The sequence below is a fragment of the Paramisgurnus dabryanus genome, chromosome 5, assembly GCF_030506205.2.
Source record: "Paramisgurnus dabryanus chromosome 5, PD_genome_1.1, whole genome shotgun sequence".
NCBI lineage: Eukaryota > Metazoa > Chordata > Actinopteri > Cypriniformes > Cobitidae > Paramisgurnus > Paramisgurnus dabryanus.
Window position 1 is genome coordinate 44,719,765 of NC_133341.1, and position 23,478 is coordinate 44,743,242.

General features: G+C 38.6%; 1 protein-coding gene across 1 annotated transcript in view; it reads right to left on the reverse strand.

Annotated features, from left to right (window-relative positions):
* Positions 1-301: 301 nt before the first annotated feature.
* Positions 302-23,478, reverse strand: part of col27a1b (collagen, type XXVII, alpha 1b) — a 137,671-nt gene continuing 114,494 nt past the window's right edge. The window contains exons 50-61 of the mRNA XM_065284333.2: positions 12,965-13,018; positions 12,160-12,222; positions 12,015-12,068; positions 11,898-11,933; positions 11,706-11,723; positions 11,586-11,621; positions 11,474-11,500; positions 11,128-11,193; positions 10,872-11,040; positions 10,631-10,740; positions 5,286-5,504; positions 302-3,748 (exon numbers count right to left, since the gene is read on the reverse strand). Of these exons, the coding sequence (XP_065140405.1) occupies positions 3,602-3,748; positions 5,286-5,504; positions 10,631-10,740; positions 10,872-11,040; positions 11,128-11,193; positions 11,474-11,500; positions 11,586-11,621; positions 11,706-11,723; positions 11,898-11,933; positions 12,015-12,068; positions 12,160-12,222; positions 12,965-13,018 (999 nt within the window). The 3' untranslated portion in view covers positions 302-3,601. The remainder of the gene's footprint in view (positions 3,749-5,285; positions 5,505-10,630; positions 10,741-10,871; positions 11,041-11,127; positions 11,194-11,473; positions 11,501-11,585; positions 11,622-11,705; positions 11,724-11,897; positions 11,934-12,014; positions 12,069-12,159; positions 12,223-12,964; positions 13,019-23,478) is intronic.

The window sequence follows — 23,478 nt, forward strand, 5'->3', positions numbered from 1 at the left end:
GGGCCGATGTTGAGGAGCACTGGCTATCAGCCTGTCTGATATTACATAGAGCAGTGCTATTCAAATCTTACCCTGGAGGGCCGGAGCACTGCATAGTTTAGCTCCAACCCTAATCAAACTTACCCACCTGTGATTGTCTAGTGATCATGAAGACCTTGATTAGCTTGCTCAGGTGTGTTTGATCAGGGTTGGAGCTAAACTATGCAGTGCTCCGGCCCTCCAGGGTAAGATTTGAATAGCCCTGACATAGGGAGTGTTTCATACGCCACCCAAGAGTAACCTCCTTTAAGGGTGGCCTCTGCAGCATTCCTAGTTTTACCCAGATGTGTCCGCTTCCCAGTTTGCCTAGTTCACTATCGTGGGTTAAGAAACAGGTAGTGACCGGCCTTTCAGCAGTAAGCCCAGGTTCTGCCTTTTTAAGATAGAAGACAGAAAGCTCACGCAGGCACTGAAAGGGTCATCTGGAGTGGCGTTTTGGTAGGGATTCACAATTCGTCGGTCACGATTTGATGTTGAAGTGAACGACTGAAAGGGAACATCTTGGTTAGGAATGTAACCCTCGTTCCCTGAGAGAAGGGAATATAGACATCACGTCCCGTCGTCACAGCATGTTGTTCCACTGCTGACACCGGCTGGGCACTAGATGCTCAGCTTTCTCAGTGAAAATAGCTGATTTGGTATTGCACCTGCTGCTCATTAAACACTCGCACAGTGGCGCCAGCAGATGCAAATACCTGTATGCCGGTGTTTTCCTAGCTTCTTGAAGTAGATTGGTCTACCGAAGCACGTTCCCAATTCGTTGGTCACGATGTGATGTCTCCATTCCCTTTCTTCAGGGAATGAAGGTTACACGTAACAGAGACATTTTTTTCAGTGTAGACTTAAAAAACGTAAAGTCAATAGTAGAACTTCAGCCTAAATGCTAGCATATAGCCTCAATTAGCATGTAGCGCTAATTAAGCAGTCACAATTTTGTTATTAGCATTTTAACATCTTTATTATTCATTTAATGTGTCATTTAATGTTGGGGCGTACATCTCGACTGTAACGTCACAGTCAGTGTTATGTTGAGATTGGTTTTTCCAACAGTCTTTTGTGTTTTTGCTCACAATATGTCATTACTATGTACATAGCTCTTATAATTCATCTATGCCTAAGTAAATACAGTTTTTTATTCTATGGCACCTTAATAAAATAATACATTTGGGTTCTGAAGAACATAGAAAGACATTGGGGGTTCAAACGACATGCGGTTGAGTAAATAATGACAAACTTTTCTTTTTGGGTGAACTATCCCTTTAAGTATTAAATATGTTTGGTTGCAAAAAAGCACATTAGAATGTTTATTTTTACATTTATATAAAAATATTCCCTTTCGAAAGTATAAAAGGCACTTAAGTTAACAACATTTGACAGAAACAAAAGCTGCTTTAAATGAAATCCAACCACAGAGTTAAACATGAATCCATTTCTTTAAAATTCTTGTCCTAAACACCCAGAAATGACAAATGGGAGGTAGACAAAATACACATTACTTTTCAAGTGTGGATCCACCTTCATTATTCTGAGTTAAATGGCAAGTCATATGCTATATACAGTAGCAAATTTAGAATCCACCTTGCTTTTTTCTGAGGTTTACAACAGACTGATAGTGTTCATGTAAGAACACACAGCAATGAACCTGAATTGAATGATATGATATGATATGAGTGAGAGGAAGTCATAAAACATACTTTACCAAGTATGCGTAACCTTAGCTGGTAGCTTGTCAAGTATATGGCACCCTTTTATTGATTGTTCTGCTATGGCTGTCTCCGAAATATCCCCTATGCTATGCACGTATTCACTATTCCCTACATTCGCTAATATAGAGTAAATAAAAATGAGTAAATTTGGATTCTAAGCGCTGGTAGTGCCGCGTGTGAAATTTTAGTACTCAAGACATTCACGCGGAAATTCGCGTCATGGGAGGAGCTTCATTCGCTTCCTGTAATCATGCCACTACTAGAGCAAGCTCCTGATTGGTTAACGTGACACATTTTTGAGTGAACTCGCTTCATTCGTGGGTGAAAGCAGCGCGTGAAATTCTAGTCATCAAGACATTCATGCGGAAATTCGCGTCATGGGAGGGGCTCCACTCGCTTCCTGTAATCACATCACTACTGCTCCTGATTGGTTAAAGTGACGCATTTTTCCGGCAAAGCTCAGATTTTTCAACTTGCACGTTTTCCGTGGCAATGCTCAATTTGCGTCATTTGTGCGAGGCGTAATCACGTCTACCGCGCCGCGCTAACGACCTCCTGACGCGCGTCAACTATCACTAGCGCTTGATGCTGGTGTGAACGCAGCATCACAGTGAATGACGATTCATTGCAGTGGATTTTGAAATTGAAGAAGATTACTTAGTAATGTCCACAATCATTTCTGACACCGCTACAAAATAGCTGTCCCCTTACATAGTACACTTTTTAGGCGTAATAAGGAGCTATTTCGGACACAGCTTATGACGGTTCTGTACCTGAAAGAGAGACCCATAGAGCAATGTTTCTCTCACTTCAATTCTCCCGACCCAAGTCCTAGAACGTCTTCTGCTACGTTCAAATACCCACACTTGCGGTCTTGGCCACTCGAGAGCACCTGCATGCGACAGGAAGTACACACTCTGGACTAGTGGACTTTCTCATAGTCCACACTTTGATAACATCATGTAGTGCAGACCTTAGGGACCCTTGACGCGAGTCCATGAGGGCGCACCGGAGTCGTATTTTTGGACAGACTCGGGCGTCACCCCGAAAATATGAAGAGACGTTGCCCATCGGTGTAAAATCTTCCCATCAGTGTAGTTTTTAATGCGCTTTAGCTATGACTGGAACTAAGATAATCTATTTGTTATTTATTATGCTTATTATCAGAAATAAACTACTGTAAAATGACTCTATTATTATCAATTCTTTTGTGAAAGTTTATCGGAAGTTACATGTGTTCCACGAAAGCTGTTTGTTTATGTTGTTAATACTAAAACCGTCTATATAAAAAATGCCAAATTCAACTAATCAGCCCTCTTGCATAGAAGGCTTGCAAAACATTTTTGGAGGTGGGTCGCGAGTTGAGAAACACTGCTCTAAAATGACTATACTATCCACTATAGCGCCCCTTTGTGGCAATGCTGAGAAAGCAGTATGTTGTCAGACACTTAAAAATGTTAAAAAAAAATCTTCTCTATTGCACATTACAGAAAATATACATACTCCCACATGTACACGTATAAATACACATGATCATGTATAACTATAAAATACAAAACAAGTACTTCAATACAAATAAATGCCATAAATGTGTGGTTTCCTCTCCACAAATCATACGTGGAAAACACCTCTATGAATAAATTAAGTAAATGTTTTATAAGCACATCTACAAAACTAACATCCAGTCCATGTCAAGAGAGCATCTGAGAGTCCTGTTTTCTCCAAAGCAGCTCCAGACATATCTGTCCTTGTGTATAAAGTCTGCAGTCCAGGCTTAAGAGAGGAGTTCATTTATTCCTCCAGGCATAAAGAGCCTCCGTGATTTTTGTGTATTTAGGGCTTCCGTTCTTGCCTTGTTATAAAAAGCATACAGGTCCCACCTCCAGGTGATAACGTGAGCCGGGTTTAGTGCTCGGCAGATTGTAGACCTCCACAATGGGCAGCAAGTTCGGATCCTGCGTCTGAAAAACAAACTGTGCCTGATGCCATCTTCCATCTGTTATCTGTGAGACGACATGAAGGAGAATCCGTTTTGATGGCATAATAGTAACGAACAAAGCTGCAAATGTTTTTTGATTCTTTACAAAGGATTTCTACTGCAAAATGATTTAAATTTTACTTGCTGGCAGATGCTTTTATCCAAAGTGACTTAAAGGAATAGTCCATTTTCTTAAAAGAAAAATCCAGATAATTTACTCACCACCATGTCATCCAAAATGTTGATGTCTTTCTTTGTTCAGTCGAGAAGAAATTATGTTTTTTGAGGAAAACATTGCAGGATTTTTCTCATTTTAATGGACTTTAATAGAGCCCAACATTTAATACTTAACTCAACACTTAACAGTTTTTTTCAACGGAGTTTCAAAGGACTATAAATGATCCCAAACGAGGCATAAGGGTCTTATCTAGCGAAACGATTGTCATTTTTGACAAGAAAAATAAAAAATATGCTCTTTTAAAGCACAACTTCTCGTCTAAATCCGGTCCAGCGCGACCTAACGTAAATGCGTAGTGACGTAGGGAGGTCACGTGTTACATATATAAAACGCACATTTGCGGACCATTGTAAACAATAAACTGACACAAAGACATTAATTAGTATCAGTTGACATACAACAACGTAGGAACGGTCCTCGTTCTCAACACTTGTAAACACTGGGGCGGAGTTTCGCGTTCGTCCTCTGTGACCTCTTGACATAATGACGTATTCCGTGGGGTCACGCTGACGCATCACGACCGGATCTAGACGAAAAGTTGTGGTTTAAAAGAGCATATTTTTTATTTTTATTGTCAAAAATGACAATCGTTTCGCTAGATAAGACCCTTTTGCCTCGTTTGGGATCATTTAGACTCCTTTGAAACTCCGTTGAAAAAAACTGTTAAGTGTTGAGTTAAGTATTAAATGTTGGGCTCTATTAAAGTCCATTAAAATGAGAAAAATCCTGCAATGTTTTCCTCAAAAAACATCATTTCTTCTCGACTGAACAAAGAAAGACATCAACATTTTGGATGACATGGTGGTTAGTAAATTATCTGGATTTTTCTGTTAAGAAAATTGACTATTCCTTTAAGCTATGCATTTTTTATCAGTATGTAAGTGCGCTGGTAAAGGGATAGTTCACAAAAAATGAAAATTCTGTCATCATTTACTCATCCTTTTTAAGGATTTTTTTTAGGCCATTTTGCCCTTATTTGAACAGTGAGTAAGGAGAGGACAGGAAAATACAGAGAGGACAGAGGGGTATGGGATCGGCAAATGACCACGAGCCGGGAATCGAACTCGGGTCGCCGAAAGTGCTAAAGCACCACATGTCAGAGCACTGCCCACTACACCATCGGCATCCTCGCTTTTTATCCCGTGAACACAAAAAAATATATTTTGATTAATGATGGTAAGCACACAGTTGATGGTACCCACTGACTTCCACACTAGGAAAAACAAATACTATGGAAGTCAATGGATAGGGTCAACTTTGTGCAAGCCTTCATTTATCAAAATACGGAGATCATATAGGTAGACAAAGATAACTTCATACATACCCAACACTCATCCTTTATCACATCAGGCTCGATGAATCCACCCGACTCGATTATCTGTCCATTCCAGGCTTTAAAAAACACTGCACTGGAGGATGGGATTTTGGCGTCCCCTGCTGCCCAAACAGGGACATTCAGGCAGTGTATGGTGATCATCTGTACAGCTTCAGTGCTCAGGAGATGAATGAAGTTCATCTGGATCAGATTGACACCAATCTCCAACTTAAAAGAGAAAATAACATTATATTAATGCATTTAATAATTGCATTCAATTATTTAGCATTTTAATATAACAGCTGCTGTGTAGATTTTTTTAAAATGTAAAAACCATTAGGACATAAGGTAAAGATCATGTTCCATGAAGATATTTTGTGAATTTCCTTCCGTAAATATATAAAAAATGAATTTATCATTAGTAATATAAGTGGCCAAGGACTTTAATATATTTTGATTTTTTTACACCCTCAAATTCCAGATTTTTGAATAGTTGTATCTTGGCCAAATATTGTAATCTCCTAACAAACCATACATCAATAGAAAGTCTATGTATTTAACTTTTAGATAAATCCCAATATAAAAACATGTAACCTTTAAATTTGTGGTCCAATGTCACATATAAGGTTTACTGGTAACCCTTTACGATAATGATGATTTGTTAACATTAGTAAATGCATGAGCTAACATGAATGAACTAACCATGAGCAATAGTTTTCAGCACTTATTCATCTTTGTTAATGTTAGATAATGCCACAACCCAGCGTTGGGTGTAACAGGGACGAACCCAGCTGTTGGGTTAACTCAACCCAGAAAATGTTTATATTTGACCCAACAATGGGTTAAAACAACACAGCTTTTTAAGACTACAATACAGTTGTTCATGTTAGTTAATTGTGCATTAACTAATGTTAACATATCTCATGATTTTAAAAATATATTGGTTAATGCTAAAATTAACATAAATTAAGATTAATAAAGGCTGTGGAAGTATTGTTCACAGTTGGTTATACAATCTTAAAGGGATACTTCACCGATTTAGCATTCAGCTTTGTATCTGTAGAAACCCAGCAGTATTACTGAATGACCATGTTTCCCTCCCTCATTTCCCCCTGAGAGGAGAGATATCTGCATTTTGGTTCTGCAAAAAGGTCCTCCGATGATGTAATATGATACTTCACCGATTTAGCATTCAGCTTTGTATCTGTAGAAACCCAGCAGTATTACTGAATGACCATGTTTCCCTCCCTCATTTCCCCCTGAGAGGAGAGATATCTGCATTTTGGTTCTGCAAAAATGTCCTCCGATGATGTAATATGACAAATTTTTGCATCATCGGAGGACTTTTTTGCAGAACCAAAATGCAGATATCTCTCCTCTCAGGGGGAAATGATGGAGGGAAACATGGTCATTCAGTAATACTGCCGGGTTTCTACAGATACAAAGCTGAATGCTAAATCGGTGAAGTATCCCTTTAATGTGAAGTGTTAAAGGGACACTTTTTTTTGAAAATATGCTAATTTTCCAGCTATTTCCAGAAAATAGTCCCCTGCTATTGAAAGTAGGGATGCACCGAATCCAGATTATTTTTTGGGTTTGGCCGAATACCGAATCCATTGTTTAAGATTCGTCCGAAACCGAATACCGAATCCTACTCGCATCCTTATTCCATTAACGCAGTAAAACACATTAATGAAGTAAACAACGTCCACAGCAGTGTATTTTTCATTTTATTTAACTTTAACTGTAAAAAAAAGTATAGGCAACATTATGCCAGGATGAAAAGTGGGGAAAACTATTTTTCGGTGGAAAAAAATCTAGGATTCGCCTGAACCCGAACCCCGTCAAAAATCCCAGTATTCGGCCGAATCCTGGATTCGGTGCATCCTTAATTGAAAGTTACCAAGGGAAGTATTTTCGGGCAGTGTGTAATCTCACTACGCCTGCTGCAGCAATGTTACAGCAGAAAATTTCTTGATTATTAAGCCACAATGAAAGTATAGTTCCTAGCCATATTTGCCTAGAAAATGCAACTTTTAATTTAACTACAGAAGAGTCAAGTTTTAAATAGGAAACATATTGATACTCTTTAGTTATTTTTAGCTTGATGCTAATGGTCCAATCAGATTCAATGGAATATGCTCAGCTATGATAAAAGTGGTAGCGCCAGACCCGGAGATCGGCTAAATGGATTTCAAAACTCTAATATTTTCTAATAACTCTAGGGACGCTGGAAAATGAGCATATTTTACCTTTTAAGTGTCCCTTTTACGGTTTATAAATAATACAGAAAATACAATATAATATTAATGATACAAGACAAGTTAAAGGTAGGGTAACAGATTTGATCCGGAAAATTTTTTAGTTATGCTGGTTAAAAGTCTCCTCACATCCTGATAGCAATCACTGTGTTAAGTTGTTTAAATGTATTTGTAGAAATTTATGTCATCTGTGAAAGGCGTAGGACCAAGAAATTTTCAACCAATCATAGATTTCGGTCCGAACGGACGTTTCCTTTTTTGTCCCTCATACGTAAGCGTAATTTGAATGCCCACCGCGCAGCGAGTCCACACAGACACCATACGTCATCGGCGCGTTCACGTGCGCTCACCTCCTGTCTGTAAACAGTTAGAATAGCAAACTTTTCTGCTGAATTGACAACCTACACAGGAGCAACAAAACGAAAGACATCTTTTATAACAACAACAGCAAAAACTGCCTGGATCAGCAAAGAGCGAAAACCCAAATTAAAATCGGTAACTTTACTGCTTTACCACGAGATGCAACCAGCTGCAGGACTTTATTTTGGTAGGGTAGGTACGCGATATGTTTGTATTGAGATGAATTCAGATATTCTACTTTGATGAAACATTATGTTGCTTATGAAATTTGTGTTCGTTTACGGATTAGCGTAACGATATAATTACTACGTCTACACAACCGCACGTGTGCTTAAACTATTTCTGATGTAAACTAGTTGTTTACGTTGGTTATTTTGGAAATGTTATTCACTTTGTACTGCAAAGTTTTCTCACTGCTGAATGAGACATGAGACGTGACCGTCTGATCTGTGCGTGTTCATGTGTTTTGAAAGAGGCGTGACTTTGGATGACGATTTGACTAGAGGGTGGGATCGGGATTTCTTTGCTAGGCGGCTACCGTTAGCATTTTTCAAAATGTGAAACCCTACCTTTAAGATATAAAAAAAATGTAACTGGCAAATCCGACAACAACCATTGCCAAAACAGCTGCATAAAGGCCCACACTGAATCTGGACATTTAAAGAAATGTTTTGCTCTGACTGTGCCTGTGATCTTTCCGTTCACAAAAACTTTCCATAATCATTTGAGAACTACAAAATTCCTTCCTTTGTGTTTCTAAGAAATAAAGAGTAAGTAAATACAACCAGAATTTTAATTTTCCACAGAATTCAGCGCTTACAACAGTGGTCTCAAACTCAAACCGGCTTGGGGCCATTTCTGAGATTGACAGGGCTAATAGACGGCTATTTTAACATTCAACAAAGCACAATATTTCAGTAAATGTACTGTTTAAATTCAATTATTTAATGGATAATAATACTTGAAAATATATAAGCAGTGGTTTTTATCTTTTTAATATATATTATTTTAAGTAAATAAATCTTTTCTTAACCTTATCTTAAATAACTAAGGCCTATTAAAACCTTGCACCAAATTACATTTCTGAATACATTCATAAACTACTATATTTTTTACCACCAGTAAGTGTTTTCAGTCATAGTATTGACTTCATTATGTTCCATCTTTTTTTATTCCACAGTTTTAATGAATTTGATATTATATGTGGAACATTTTTGAATAGACAGTCAATACTCCCTTTTTTATACATACAGTCTTTACTGGTAATTTACTGGTAAATTGCAGTTAACATGTCATGTGTGAACAAAACCTTTCCGGTAAATGCTTCCAATTTACCAGTTAGACAGGTTGTAAGATTACCAGTAATTTACCGGTAAGCGCTATGTGTGAACGAAAAATATAGGATTACCGGCATTTAGAACGGACGACGTCAGACCGCGCTGACAGATCGGGCCAATCAGAACGTTTTTATACAGGTGACGCGTTAACCACGGCACTGTTGCGGACGTTTCCACACCCACGGTGCTTAAAAGTCGAGCACACCTGAAGTTAACATCCACATTTCTTCAAAGTTGTATAAAACAGCTTATTACACGGCTCTCTGGAATGCTTGATTCTGATTGGTCAGTTGAGACATTTGCAGGTTCGTTCTTTTCAAATAATAACCGCTCCAAAGTAATAACGCATAGCCGGTACTACTTGTACGAGTAAAATCGCTCCGCGCCAATAAAGATCAATAAAGATTACTGTTTGGGGCCATCTTCTGACAAACACTGGACAACCACGACAAAACACAGAGAGCTTACTGAGACTGAACTTGACAAAATAAAGCATGACAGCTACGAAGCCAACACACAAAAAAATACAGAATGGGCATTAAAACTTCTCAAAGACTGGTTAAAGAGAAAAAAATGGAGACAGACAAGTGTGAAGCAGAGGATCTTAATAAGGTATTACGATCATTTTATGCATCTGTGTAAAGTTCGCGGAAGGATAAAAATGTTAATTTAAAACAAATATGCCAATAAAATGTTTCAAATTCATATTCATGTCCGTTTTTTTTCTTATGTGACAAGTAGTCGTGTAATAAGCGGGATAATGTAGAGGCAGCCGGTAGTTATCGGGAAATAAGCCCCTTCAGTGTGATACAAGACCCTTCGCTTCGCGTCGGCTCCTGATCACACTGTCGGGGCTTATTTCCCGATAACTACCGGCTGCCTCTACATTATCCCTTACTTACCATCTATTTGCCAAATTGTCGAAGTCCTTAGCACACCCTCTGTAAAGCCTAATGTGCAAACTCAGGTTCCGTTTGACAGCGCCTAACGCAATGTTGTTTGGTCACAAGCAACTTCGCAACCGTTTGCCACAGATGTGAAAACAACAAAATACGGACCGACGATATTAAGTCATAACCCGCCATTGTTTACAAATACGACACGGAGCTCGCCGGCCGCGCCATGATGCGCAACGTCCCGTGCACTTTGGAAAGTAAGAAACGCATGGACATGCATTGTTAGACGCGACATGTGAACGAACATTTAAACGTTTAAGTAAAAAAAATCAAAGGAATATGAAACAAAGTGAATAAAAATCTTTCTGTGGGCCAGATTATGTTATATTGTTGCAAGGTGATGCGGGCTGCAAATGGCCCGTGAGCCAGGAGTTTGAGACCACTGGCTTACCGGGTCCTATTGGCCTACTCATAACTTCTATGATTAACACTTTAATGACCTTGGAAACAGCTACTGGTTTAAGGCAGGTCTGTCCTCCACTGGTGAAGTTACAGGTCACCTCAATATTGTCAGAGGAACAGCCCAGATTAGGATCTATCCAGTAAGCACCTTCAGCAAAAGAAGTAGAGGAAAGCAAAATCAGTGATCAGATTGAAACTGGCTTGCATTATTGTAGTTGTTTAAAATACTTCATTATATTATCGAATACAGTAATGATGGACACAAAGAAAATAACATACCATCGTTCAATCTATGCTCGCAGTCAAACATATCTCGGCACATTCTGGCCGGATTCTCCTGCGTTCCTGTTGGGTTCTTGATGCTGCGGATCAGGGTACTGAGGTAGTGCAAGGTCTTTAGGATCTCTGTTCCCTGGTCCAACATTGGAAGGTCAGCGTCTTGATAAATCTATGGAGAAAAAAACAAAGCTTATAGCCTATAATATGAGTTTCTCAGAAAAGTGACAAACGTCATATATTGTGGTATGACACATACCTCTGACCTAAATGCTGAGCGGGAATCAACAATAACGTGTGAAGTAGCACCAAGGGCCTCGTTTTCCTATAAGTGTATGAAAACAGAAAAGATTGGACTTTACATGACAGCGTGAGATTTGAAAACATTCATACCATGTCCTAACAAATCACAATGCACAGACTAGGTCACATTTGAAGTGGACCAATGAGATTAGTGGGGATACAAAAGAAAACAAATTATTTGTTGCCATTGTGGCAGGTTGGGATGAAAAGCTTTCATGGCTAAACGCTTTGCACTGCGTTTGGATAGGACATGGTTATATTTTACAAGATATTGTAAAGCATATAACTAAAAGCACACTTACAAGAACAAGAGATACACTGGGAAGTCCCTAGAAACCAATGAGATTGATTGTACTGTTAATTCACAGCGCATAACACAACACATCAGAATGGCAACATGAATAAAACACTTACAGGAGGTCCAGGTGGTCCGCGAGGTCCTGGAAGTCCCTATGGGATGGCAAAAATAACATTTATATATTACACACTTTATTTTATCTAAAAGTCAAATAGAAGGACTTTGTGGAAACATACCCTTGGTCCCTGAGCACCCTTTAAAAAAAATGAAAAGACACAATGTTACATTTTTCTTTGGGAATTCAAATAACATGAACAAATAAACTTCGTCTATAAAAATCATCTCAGACTTTCTTCACAGTAATGATACATCAGGAAATGACGACGCCTATGGCTGTAACCCATGATGAACATTATTTGAACACTCACCATTTCCCCTTTACTTCCTTTGTCTCCTTGTGGTCCCTAATACAGAAGAGGAAGATTTATTCTAGGTTAAACCATCTAAAAAGCAAATGACTAATGAAGGATTGTAATGGTACGTACAGGATTACCACTCGGGCCAATGATACCAACCGGTCCAAAGGATCCTTGCATCCCCTTAAAAGAAGAAACACCTACAGTAGATGCTCATCAAGAACTTTATTCATCTTATATGTGCTTTCATAACAGTTCATAAAGTGGTACTTACCATTAAACCCTTCGGACCCTTTGGGCCCTGGATGCCCGCTGGCCCAAGGTCTCCTGGTGGACCCTGAAAATGAAAAACACATCTTTTAAGTGGCTAACAGGCAAGGCTTCACAGTCGAGTCAAATTTATTTATATACAGTCAATATTAAGAAAACACGACAGCGGCAAGGAACCAAAAAGACTTAGCCGGGAGGACGATTGTCTTGTAATGATGTAAATTATATATTATGAACATCTGCTAAAAATAAATATTTGTGTCCTTCCATTTTTTTAATGATGTTACTTCATGGCGAACTGTAAAAAGTAAAAGTTGGATCTACTTAAAAAATGTTAAAGTTAGATAAGGTTTAGGCGTTAACAATTTGAAATATTTTTTAAAGTTTATTCAACTATCACTTTTTATAGTGCAGTAATATAAAATGGTAACAAAATTTATAAAAGCGTGTGTGTCCACCAAAGCGTTTTATCTGGAGTCCAGCATATTTTTTCAATTGTTTGCAATGGGAGTGCTGCATCTTTAAAAAACTACGACAGCTGGTGAGGCACTCATTTCAGGGTTTATTTATTTTACCGGTAATACAGTTTATTTTTCCATATCATTGTAACCAAAGCACCTTGGGTAATGTGAATGTCATGGTGAAAGATAAAGATGCACCGATATATCGGCCAATAATCATGTTTATAAAAGATGCTTCCAGATGTCTTACTTTCAGGAATCGTAAATCAAATCTAGTATCTGAAGATACTTTGAATGCATTTCATGCAATACATAATCTGAAAATACCGGAAAAGAAAGTAAGTTTACCTTTGGTCCAAATATTCCAAAAACTCCAGGAAATCCCTGTTCACCCGCATCACCCTAAGGAAGAATCAGTCATGTTAATGCAACAGAATATCACACCTCATTCATATCATTAAATTCTGTCATCATTTACTCATCCTCATGTTGTTTTAAACTTGTATGAATTTCTTTTTTCTGATGAACACAAAAGAAGATATTTTGAGAAATGATGGTTAACACACAGTAGTGTCCATTGACTTAAAGTAGAAAAAACATATTTTGGAAGTATTGTGATAAATGATGAAGAAAATATTTTGATAAATGATGGAAAGCACTAGGGGTGGCACATTTCTTGAAAAAATTCAGAACCGTTCGGTTCGCTTGTCTCGGTTCGGAGTGCGTATGCGCCGCACGGTTCGACGGTTCATGGCATGGGCAATGTATGTAGCCTCGTGCCCTGTATGTGACCAGGGACGGATTAACATAACGACTAGGTGTGGCCTGTGGGATTAGGTGGCCCATGATAGGCTGAATGATATAATTCAGCGCCCAATTAAATTAACTCTACAATTTGCGCCATGACTTTGGAAAACGCCTCTTTTCGTTATGCTTTCATGTAGAACATTATATGCCTATAAATCGCTTGCTGGAGCAATAGTTTGGATGATAATTGCAGTGTTTCCCATACATTATTTGTGGCGCGCACATGATTACCATTTAAATCTTTATTTTAATATTTAAAACGTCTTCATTCACTGTTGCTAGGGCTCAGCGGCGCCCCTCTGGTGCGCACATGCTCTCTCTGCTGTGTGCATCGGCTCGACAGTGCATCTCTCACATGACACTGAGTGAAAGAACTAAAAGTTGACGGTGTTTTCCATGTGCCTTCCATGTTACTGACAGAGAAGACGGCTGACCAAGTTTATCATGACTTAACAAAAGGTTAGCAGTGTTTTCCAACACACACATCGGTTCTTTGTGAGCAAGTGATGTTTTTGAACTATTCCTAATTATTCATGGTTAAGTACTTATTGAGGAAGTATGACTGAAGTAGGAGTAATGTTTTTGCTGATTTTTGACAACCTTTATGTTTTTGAGTTCATATCTGGAGTAAATGCACTACATAGGGTACAAATGTTTTATCAATAAAATGTGTCCAAAATCTGTGCAGTAGAGGGTTACTGTATTAAATAGCCTGGACTAAATAATAATAATAAATAATGGTAAAGAAAAACATTAATTAAATACATTGATTAATAACAATAAAAATTATATATTGCGGTAGAAGACTGGCTTGGCAATCAGATGAAAGGGGGCCCTTGGTGTTGCTATAGCCCCAGGGCCCAAAGTCCTCTTAATCCGGGCCTGTATGTGACCTCAGATAGCGCGTTTCCCTTTCGCGAATCGCGTGAAAGAAGAGGTGACTGATGTGGAGAGTGAGTGCTGCTGGTCATGTTACGTGTAGAAATGGCAAGTGGGAGAGAAAAGCAAGTCTGCCCGGAGTTGGAGGATGCGCCAGCGTCGTATAAGTTTGGTGTGTGGAAACATTTTTTATTTCATGTTACCTATGATGACAGCGGAAATAAAACAATAGATAGAACTGCAGTCTATGGGTTGAATGTGTTCGAACAGCCGTAAGAGATCTCCGCCCATTTATCTAATCTGAGGTACTGAACACAATGTTTTATGTCTTTTCTGACTGGTGAACAATGCTATTTTTAGCCTTTCATTGATAAAACGAAAGCGGCTGACGTAGTTTCATTTTGCTAACGTGTTAAAGTTGCGCGATCTTATTTCATAAATTGTTCAAAGTAATCAGGACAGAAGTGGTCAAAAGTGGACAAAAGAGACGGATTTAAATTAGGGCTGTCAAAAGATTAATCGTGATTAATCACATCTAAAATAAAAGTTTGTGTTTACATAACATATGTGTGTGTAATGTGTATAATTATTATGTATATATAAATACACACACATTCATGTGTATATTTAAGAAATATTTGCATTTATATACTGTATAAACATTTATATAATTTATATTATATAGAAATATAAATATTTTATATATAAATATAACCAATTTTTCTTAAATATATACATGACTGTGTGTGTTTTTATATATAAATATTAATTATACACACTACACACACATATGTTATGTAAACACAAACTTTTATTTTAGATGTGATTAATCACGATTAATCTTTTGACAGCCCTAATTTAAATATTACAGGTGTAAACGTTATGTTTCTCTCTCGTCCACATATACTCTCTGCAGTATTTAAGCAGCCTCTCAGTGATAAATCTTAGAGCTACACTGAAGTTTGCAGTTTGATAAATGCAAGTTATCTTCGTGTGCTCAAAAGGCACATAAGTGTGTATTGCCATCTACATGAATTTTATTTTTTTGCCAAATAAATGAAAAACATGTTGAAATCATCAATGTCTTTCCTCTTGCTGTATCAAAATCTCACCTGGCTTTCCTCAGAGATGGTCCCAATAATGTGCTTAAAGTCAAATTCAGTTTGTGCATGATATAACTTTTTTTAATACTGTATCCTAAATTATGGATAATTAATAAGATAATACATTTCTGGAGTGTTAAAAAATGTAAAGAAAAAATAACAACAAGAACCGTACAAAACCGAGACCATAAAACCGTGATACGAACTGAACCGCTGGTTTTGTGAACCGTGCCACCCCTAGAAAGCACACAGTTGATGGTACCCATTAAATTCCATCATATTTTTTTATTCCTACTATGGAAGTCAATGGACACTACATGCTGTGTGTTTACCATCATTTCTCAAAATATCTTATTTTGTGTTCATCAGAAAAAAGAAATTTATACAGGTTTAGAACAACATTTGTCATAGCCATTTTGTTATTTTTGTCCTGCATATGCATAATCATGCCCTGAGTAATAGCACCTAAAGGAATATTCAATTTTCTTAAAAGAAAAATCCAGATAATTTACTCACCACCATGTCATCCAAAATGTTGATGTCTTTCTTTGTTCAGTCGAGAAGAAATTATGTTTTTTGCAGGATTTTTCTCATTTTAATGGACTTTAATAGACACCAGCAATTAACACTTAAATCAACACGTATCAGTTTTTTTCAACGGAGTTTCAAAGGACTCTAAACGATCCCAAACGAGGCATACGTGTCTTATCTAGAAACACGATTGTCATTTTGACAATAAAAATAACAAATATACACTTTTAAAGCACAACTTCTCGTCCAGATCCGGTCGTGATGCGTCAGCGTGACCCCACGCAATACGTCATGACGTCAAGAGGTCACAGAAGACGAACGCGAAACTCCGCCCCAGTGTTTACAAGTGTGGAAAAGAGGACCATTTCTACGTTGTTGTATGTCAACTGATACTAATTAATGTCTTTGTGTCAGTTTTTTGTTTACAATGGTCTGCAAATGTGCGTTTTATATATGTAACACGTGACCTCCCTACATCACTACGCATTTACGTTAGGTCGCGCTGAACCGGATCTAGACGAGAAGTTGGGCTTTAAAAGTGTATAGTTGTTTTTTTATTGTCAAAAATGACTATCGTTTTGCTAGATAAGACCCTTATGCCTCGTTTGGGATCGTTTAGAGTCCTTTGAAACTCCATTGAAAAAAACTGTTACGTGTTGAGTTAAGTGTTAATTGTTGGTGTCTATTAAAGTCCATTAAAATGAGAAAAATCCTGCAATGTTTTCCTCAAAAAACATAATTTCTTCTCGACTGAACAAAGAAAGACATCAACATTTTGGATGACATGGTGGTGAGTAAATTATCTGGATTTTTCTTTTAAGAAAATGGACTAGTTATTAATTAATGGTTTTGAATGTATGTGTTATTTGGTATAGGTTTAAATGTGTGTGCCTGTTTACTCTTAGTTTTACGGTAAGTGTGCCTGTTTACTCTTAGTTTTACGAGAAATATGGTATAGATGTGCAACTGGGAAAGGCTTAGTGAGTTGTTTTTTGTTTTAGTTAGGAAACAGGCAACACAAATGTGGGGTCAGGTAAAGGTTGTTAAAACAATATTTTGACCACTTTTCTCACTTATGTAACATTTTATGCTGGATTGGAATTAAGTTTACTTTCGTTTAAGTTGTAATATTATTGGAAATGTCAAGCCATTTTTTCTTCAACCTTTGATAAATGGATATATTTTTTCATAAAGAAAGTGTTGGAAGTGCGTACAGAGGGACCACCTGTTCAATCGATCCACGGCCTTAATTTAGATCGTTAACTCTTTCACCGCCAGCGTTTTTAGAAAAAGTTGCCAGCCAGCGCCGGCGTTTTTCATGATTTTCACCAAAGTTTAATGCCTTCCAGAAAATGTTCTTCTTTAAATATATAAACATACAATATACCAAATGAAAGAACAGACCCTCTGCTTTCAAACAAAAAAAACCGTTTCATCCTACCTTTAGTGGTTCTTTTGCAATCAGCTTTTGAATATGGGTAGGTTTTTGCAAAAACACCATATTTTGAGCAAAAAGCAGAGATAATTCCATTTTTATGACGGACTTTTCATAGAGATCCCATTCAGAGCGATCTTTAAAACAGACACAGACATGCAGCAGCTTGCCATAGGGCAATACTTCCGGTTTTAAAAAGTTGCGGAAGGGCGCCACCTGGTGGATAATAGCGGTATTGCGGAAAGACGGAAAATCTCGTCATTGGCGGGGAAGCGTTTTCTCTTAATTGACAAGATATCTCGTCAATGGCGGGGAAAGAGTTAAGAACCTTTGGAAGGCCGATACAACATGCGATTGAGTAAATGATGAAAGAATTTTCATTTTAAAGTGAACCATCCCTTTAACTCACCCTCAAGTTGACACTACCCTACATACATTTATTTTGAGAAATATTTGTAACCAAATTGTTTCTAGGCACCACTGACTTCCATAGTATTTTTCTCTTATGGAAGTCAATGGTGCTCCTGTTTCCTGCTTGATTACAAATATTTTCCTTTGTGTTCAGCCAAACTAAGAAATTTATATGGGTTTGAGGAAATGACATGAATTTTCTTTTTGAGGTGAACTGTCCATTTAACTTACTACAGTAAGACCTAAAAAATTGTTTGTGTCATTCACTATTTGTTAAAAGACTAAAAACTAAAAAGTGGTTTATGTAACATGCAAATAGGAAGCAGATGACAGAATGTAAGCAAACAGATGCTACACAGTCAGTGGTCATCATACAGACTCCAGGAGATCTCAGTTCCTGCAGAGTTCAGTCTGTCATCTTCAAATAAACTCAAAGATCTTTATTAACTCAAGCAAATGTTTCTGATGAGAGACAAACTGAACTCTGTAGTACTGAGAATCAATAAAAAAACAAGCATACCGGTATATACACTCAAAAATAATATTTTTGCACCTTGTCTAATTTACTTAAATGAAACAAGTTAATACAACACAATTTTTTATTTTTTTTGTCTCAACCTATTTTTATAATGTTCAATCTGCTTAAATTTAAAAAAATTACATGAACTCAATAATTTTATATTGGGACCACATTAATGATTTTTGTTGCTATTACTTACTGGGCCGTGAATCTGTATTTCCCAGCATGCTTTGCATGCAACTGCCTTTGGAGAGTAATTTTTTTAATTAAGTGTTATTTTATGCATTTTTAGGTAAAGAGAAAGACTTTATAGTGTTTAATGTTGGTTTATCTTATTGATTTAGAAGATTTTGTGTTATATTTTTACGAATTGTTTGGTTACCATTGTACAGAAGAGTGGCGCTTGTGGTTAAGTTGTGGATGTGACATACGTACTTATTTTAAAAAGCACTAACTGTGTTAATGACTGTTTGAAGATCAGTCTCTTTTCACATGTTCATCCAATGTGTCATTAGCATGCTAACGTGTGCTTATGCTAATTAGTATTATATAGAAACTGACAATTGGTTTAACTAGACTTTTTTGCTTGAATGAACTTGTTTTGTTTTTGTTGAACAGACCAGAAATAATTGCGTGGAAAAGTTTTCCTTAACTGAATTTAGTTTATTGAACAAGATATTTTTATGACCAATATAAATATATTTATTAAGTTGGTGCAACAAAAGATTATTTGCTTAAATTAACTTATTGTATTCTTGTTGTACAAGCCTAATCTAATTTCGTGGAAAAGTTTTACTTAATTACAGTGCATTGAAAATGCGCTGTACTGTTCTTACTGGGCTTTTTATTATTATTATTATGTTGGCTTGACAAAGCCAACATACTGTTCTTCGATCTAAGCTTATTATTATTATTAGTGGTGCTTGCATTTATGCAAGGCATCACTATTACTATTGCTCATACTTATTATTCTTCTTCTTTTTCTGGACACTTTTTCGGCGCGTAACTCGTCCCGCACGGTTTCACGTAGTCCCATGAAAGAGGGCTCAAATCGACCGGATTATTGAGGAGAGGTGTGCTATGACTTTTATAAGCGATCGGGTGCACGATTTCTGAAAGGGGGGCGAAAAACCACCCGAAAAATCCCATTGACTTAACATTGGGCCCAACTTTGACGAGTCATACCTCCGCTCGAGGATTTTGTAGAAACATGTGGGTTACAACATTTGAAGAGGGTGGTAGACTCTGTAAGAACATACATCACAATGGGGTGTAAGTTGTACCCCTGGGGTGTAAGAGGTGCCCAAAAATGCCCAATGAAAAGTCAATGGGGCAAAATCCCATAGACTAACATTGCGGAAAACTTTGTCAGGTCATAGGTCCGAGCGAGGATTTCGTAGAAACATGTGGGTTACTAAATTTTAAGAGGGTGGTAGGCTATGTAAGAACATACATGACATTGGGGTGTAAGTTGTACCCCTGGGGTGTAAGAGGCACCCGAAAATTCCCACTGACTTATAATGGGGCAGGAAACATGCCCATATAAGGGAATAAAACAGTTCCAGATGGGATATCTTTGTATTACAGTGTCGTAGAGAAAAGTGGGTGGGCTCATTTTACTCGGGCATCCAATCAGTCTCTCAGGATCATCCCAGAGCTATTAAGCCACGCCCCTAGCAACAATTTTGGGCACCCTAGCAACATCTCCCATAGACTGCCATTATAAAATGCCCAGATGGATATCTTTGCACCACAGTGTCATAGAGATATGGGGGTGGGCTCATTTTACTCAGGCATCCAACCAGTCTCTCAGGATCCTTACATAGGTATTAAGCCACGCCCCTAGCAACCACTTTTGAGCACCCTAGCAACATAAAATTCAAACAGTTATATCTCGGCATCAGAACATCGTAGAGACACGGGGGTTGGACCGTTTGACTCGTGACTCAGAGTGTAATCATTATGGGATGCCAATTTTTCCCCTAGCAACCAAATACAGTACCCTAGCAACAGAGTAAACAAAGCCTTATATCTCCGCATCAGAACATCGTAGAGACACGGGGTTTGGACCGTTTGACTCGTGACTCAAAGGGTAATCACTAGTGGATGCCATTTTTTTCCCTAGCAACCAAATACAGTACCCTAGCAACAGAGTAAACAAAGCCTTATAACTCCGCATCAAAACATCGTAAAGACATGGGGGTTGGACCGTTTGACTCGTGACTCGGAGGGTAATCACTAGTGGATGCCATTTTTTCCCCTAGCAACCAAATACAGTACCCTAGCAACAGAGTAAACAAATCCTTATATCTCTGCTTCAGAACATCGTAGAGACACGGGGGTTGGACCATTTTACTTTTGGCTTGGAGTATAATCATAAATTGTCCCCTGAAATTTGCCACGGCAAGCACCACTCACATTTTCTTCAGGAAATGTACCTATCTAGTTATTATTAGTGGTGCTTGCATTTATGCAAGGCATCACTATTATTATTCCCCATACTTATTATTATGTTGGCTTGAAAAAGCCAACATACTGTTATTGCTCTTAAACTTATTATTATTAGTGGTGCTTGCATTTATGCAAAGCATCACTATTACTATCTTGCATACTTATTATTATTAGTGGTGCTTGCATTTATGCAAAGCATCACTATTACTATTCCTCAAAGATATTATTATTATTATTCTTCTTTTTCTGGACACTTTTTCGGCGCGTAACTCGTCTCGCACGGTTTGGCTTAGTGCCATGAAAGAGGGCTCAAATCGACCGGATTATTGAGGAGAGGTGTGCTATGACTTTTATAAGCGATCGGGTGCAGGATTTCCGAAAGGGGCGCGAAAAACCTCCCGAAAACGTCCCATTGACTTTACATTGCGTCGAACTTTGGCAGGTCATAGCTCCACTCTAGGATTTTGTAGAAACATGTGGGTTACAGCATTTGAAGAGGGTGGTAGGCTCTGTAAGAACATGGATCACATTGGGGTGTAAGTTGTACCCCTGGGGTGTAAGAGGTGCCCAAAAGTGCCCTAATGGAAAGTCAATGGGGCGAAAATCCCATAGACTAACATTGCCAAAAAAATTTGACAGGTCACAGGTCCAAGTGAGGATTTCATAGAAACATGTGGGTTACTAAAATTGAAGAGGGTGCTAGACTCTGTCAGGAAGTACCCCACAATGGGGTGTAAGGTTACCCTAGCAACCGTTTTGGGCACCCTAGCAACATCTCCCATAGACTGCCATTATAAAATGCCCAGGTGGATATCTTTGCAGCACAGTGTCATAGAGACATGGGGGTGGGCTCATTTTACTTAGGCATCCAATCAGTATCTTAGGATCCTTAAAGACTAACTAAGCCACGCCCCTAGCAACCACTTTTGAGCACCCTAGCAACATAAAATTCAAACAGTTATATCTCGGCATCAGAACATCGTAGAGACACGGGGGTTGGACCGTTTTACTTGTGACTAGGGGTGTAACAATTGGGTACATCATTGGCCACTCCCAAGCCACGCCCCTAGCAACCAAATTTGAGCACCCTAGCAACCGAATAAACAAAGCCTTATATCTCCGCATCAGAACATCGTAGAGACACGGGGTTTGGACCGTTTTACTTGTAACTCGGAGTGTAATCACTCGGCACATCATTGGCCACTCCCAAGCCACGCCCCTAGCAACCAAATACAGTACCCTAGCAACAGAGTAAACAAAGCCTTATATCTCCGCATCAGAACATCGTAGAGACATGGGGGTTGGACAGTTTTACTTGTGACTCGGAGTGTAATCACTGGGCACATCATTGGCCACTCCCAAGCCACGCCCCTAGCAACCAAATACAGTACCCTAGCAACAGAGTAAACAAAGCCTTATATCTCCGCATCAGAACATCGTAGAGACACGGGGGTTGGACCGTTTTACTTGTGACACGGAGTGTAATCACTGGGCACATCATTGGCCACTCCCAAGCCACGCCCCTAGCAACCAAATACAGTACCCTAGCAACAGAGTAAACAAAGCCTTATATCTCCGCATCAGAACATCGTAGAGACATGGGGGTTGGACCGTTTTACTTGTGACTCGGAGTGTAATCACTGGGCGCATCATTGGCCACTCCCAAGCCACGCCCCTAGCAACCAAATACAGTACCCTAGCAACAGAGTAAACAAAGCCTTATATCTCCGCATCAGAACATCGTAGAGACATGGGGGTTGGACCGTTTGACTCATGACTCGGAGGGTTATCACTAGTGGATGCCATTTTTTTCCCTAGCAACCAAATACAGTACCCTAGCAACAGAGTAAACAAAGCCTTATATCTCTGCATCAGAACATCGTAGAGACATGGGGTTTGGACCGTTTGACTCGTGACTCGGAGGGTAATCACTAGTGGATGCAATTTTTTTCCCTAGCAACCAAATACAGTACCCTAGCAACAGAGTAAACAAAGCCTTATATCTCCGCATCAGAACATTGTAAAGACACGGGGTTTGGACCGTTTGACTCGTGACTCGGAGGGTAATCACTAGTGGATGCCATTTTTTCCCCTAGCAACCAAATACAGTACCCTAGCAACAGAGTAAACAAAGCCTTATATCTCCGCATCAGAACATCGTAGAGACACGGGGGTTGGATCGTTTGACTCGTGACTCGGAGGGTAATCACTAGTGGATGCCATTTTTTTCCCTAGCAACCAAATACAGTACCCTAGCAACCGGAAAAACACAGCCTTATATCTCCGCATCAGAACATCGAAGAGACACGGGAGTTGGATCGTTTTACTTTTGGCTTGGAGTATAATCACTAGTGGATGCCAATTTTCTCCCTAGCAACCAAATACAGTACCCTAGCAACCGGATAAACACAGCCTTATATCTCCACATCAGAACATCGTAGAGACACGGGAGTTGGATCGTTTTACTTTTGGCTTGGAGTATAATCATATATGATCTCCAGAATTTTGCCACGGCAAGCACCACTCACATTTTCTTCAGGAAATGTACCTATCTAGTTATTATTATTATTCTTCTTTTTCTGGACACTTTTTCGGCGCGTAACTCGTCCCGCACGCTTTGTCGTAGACCCATAAATTAGGGCTCAAATCGACCGGCTTATTGAGGAGAGGTGTGCTATGACTTTTATAAGCGATCGGGTGCAGGATTTCCGAAAGGGGGGCGAAA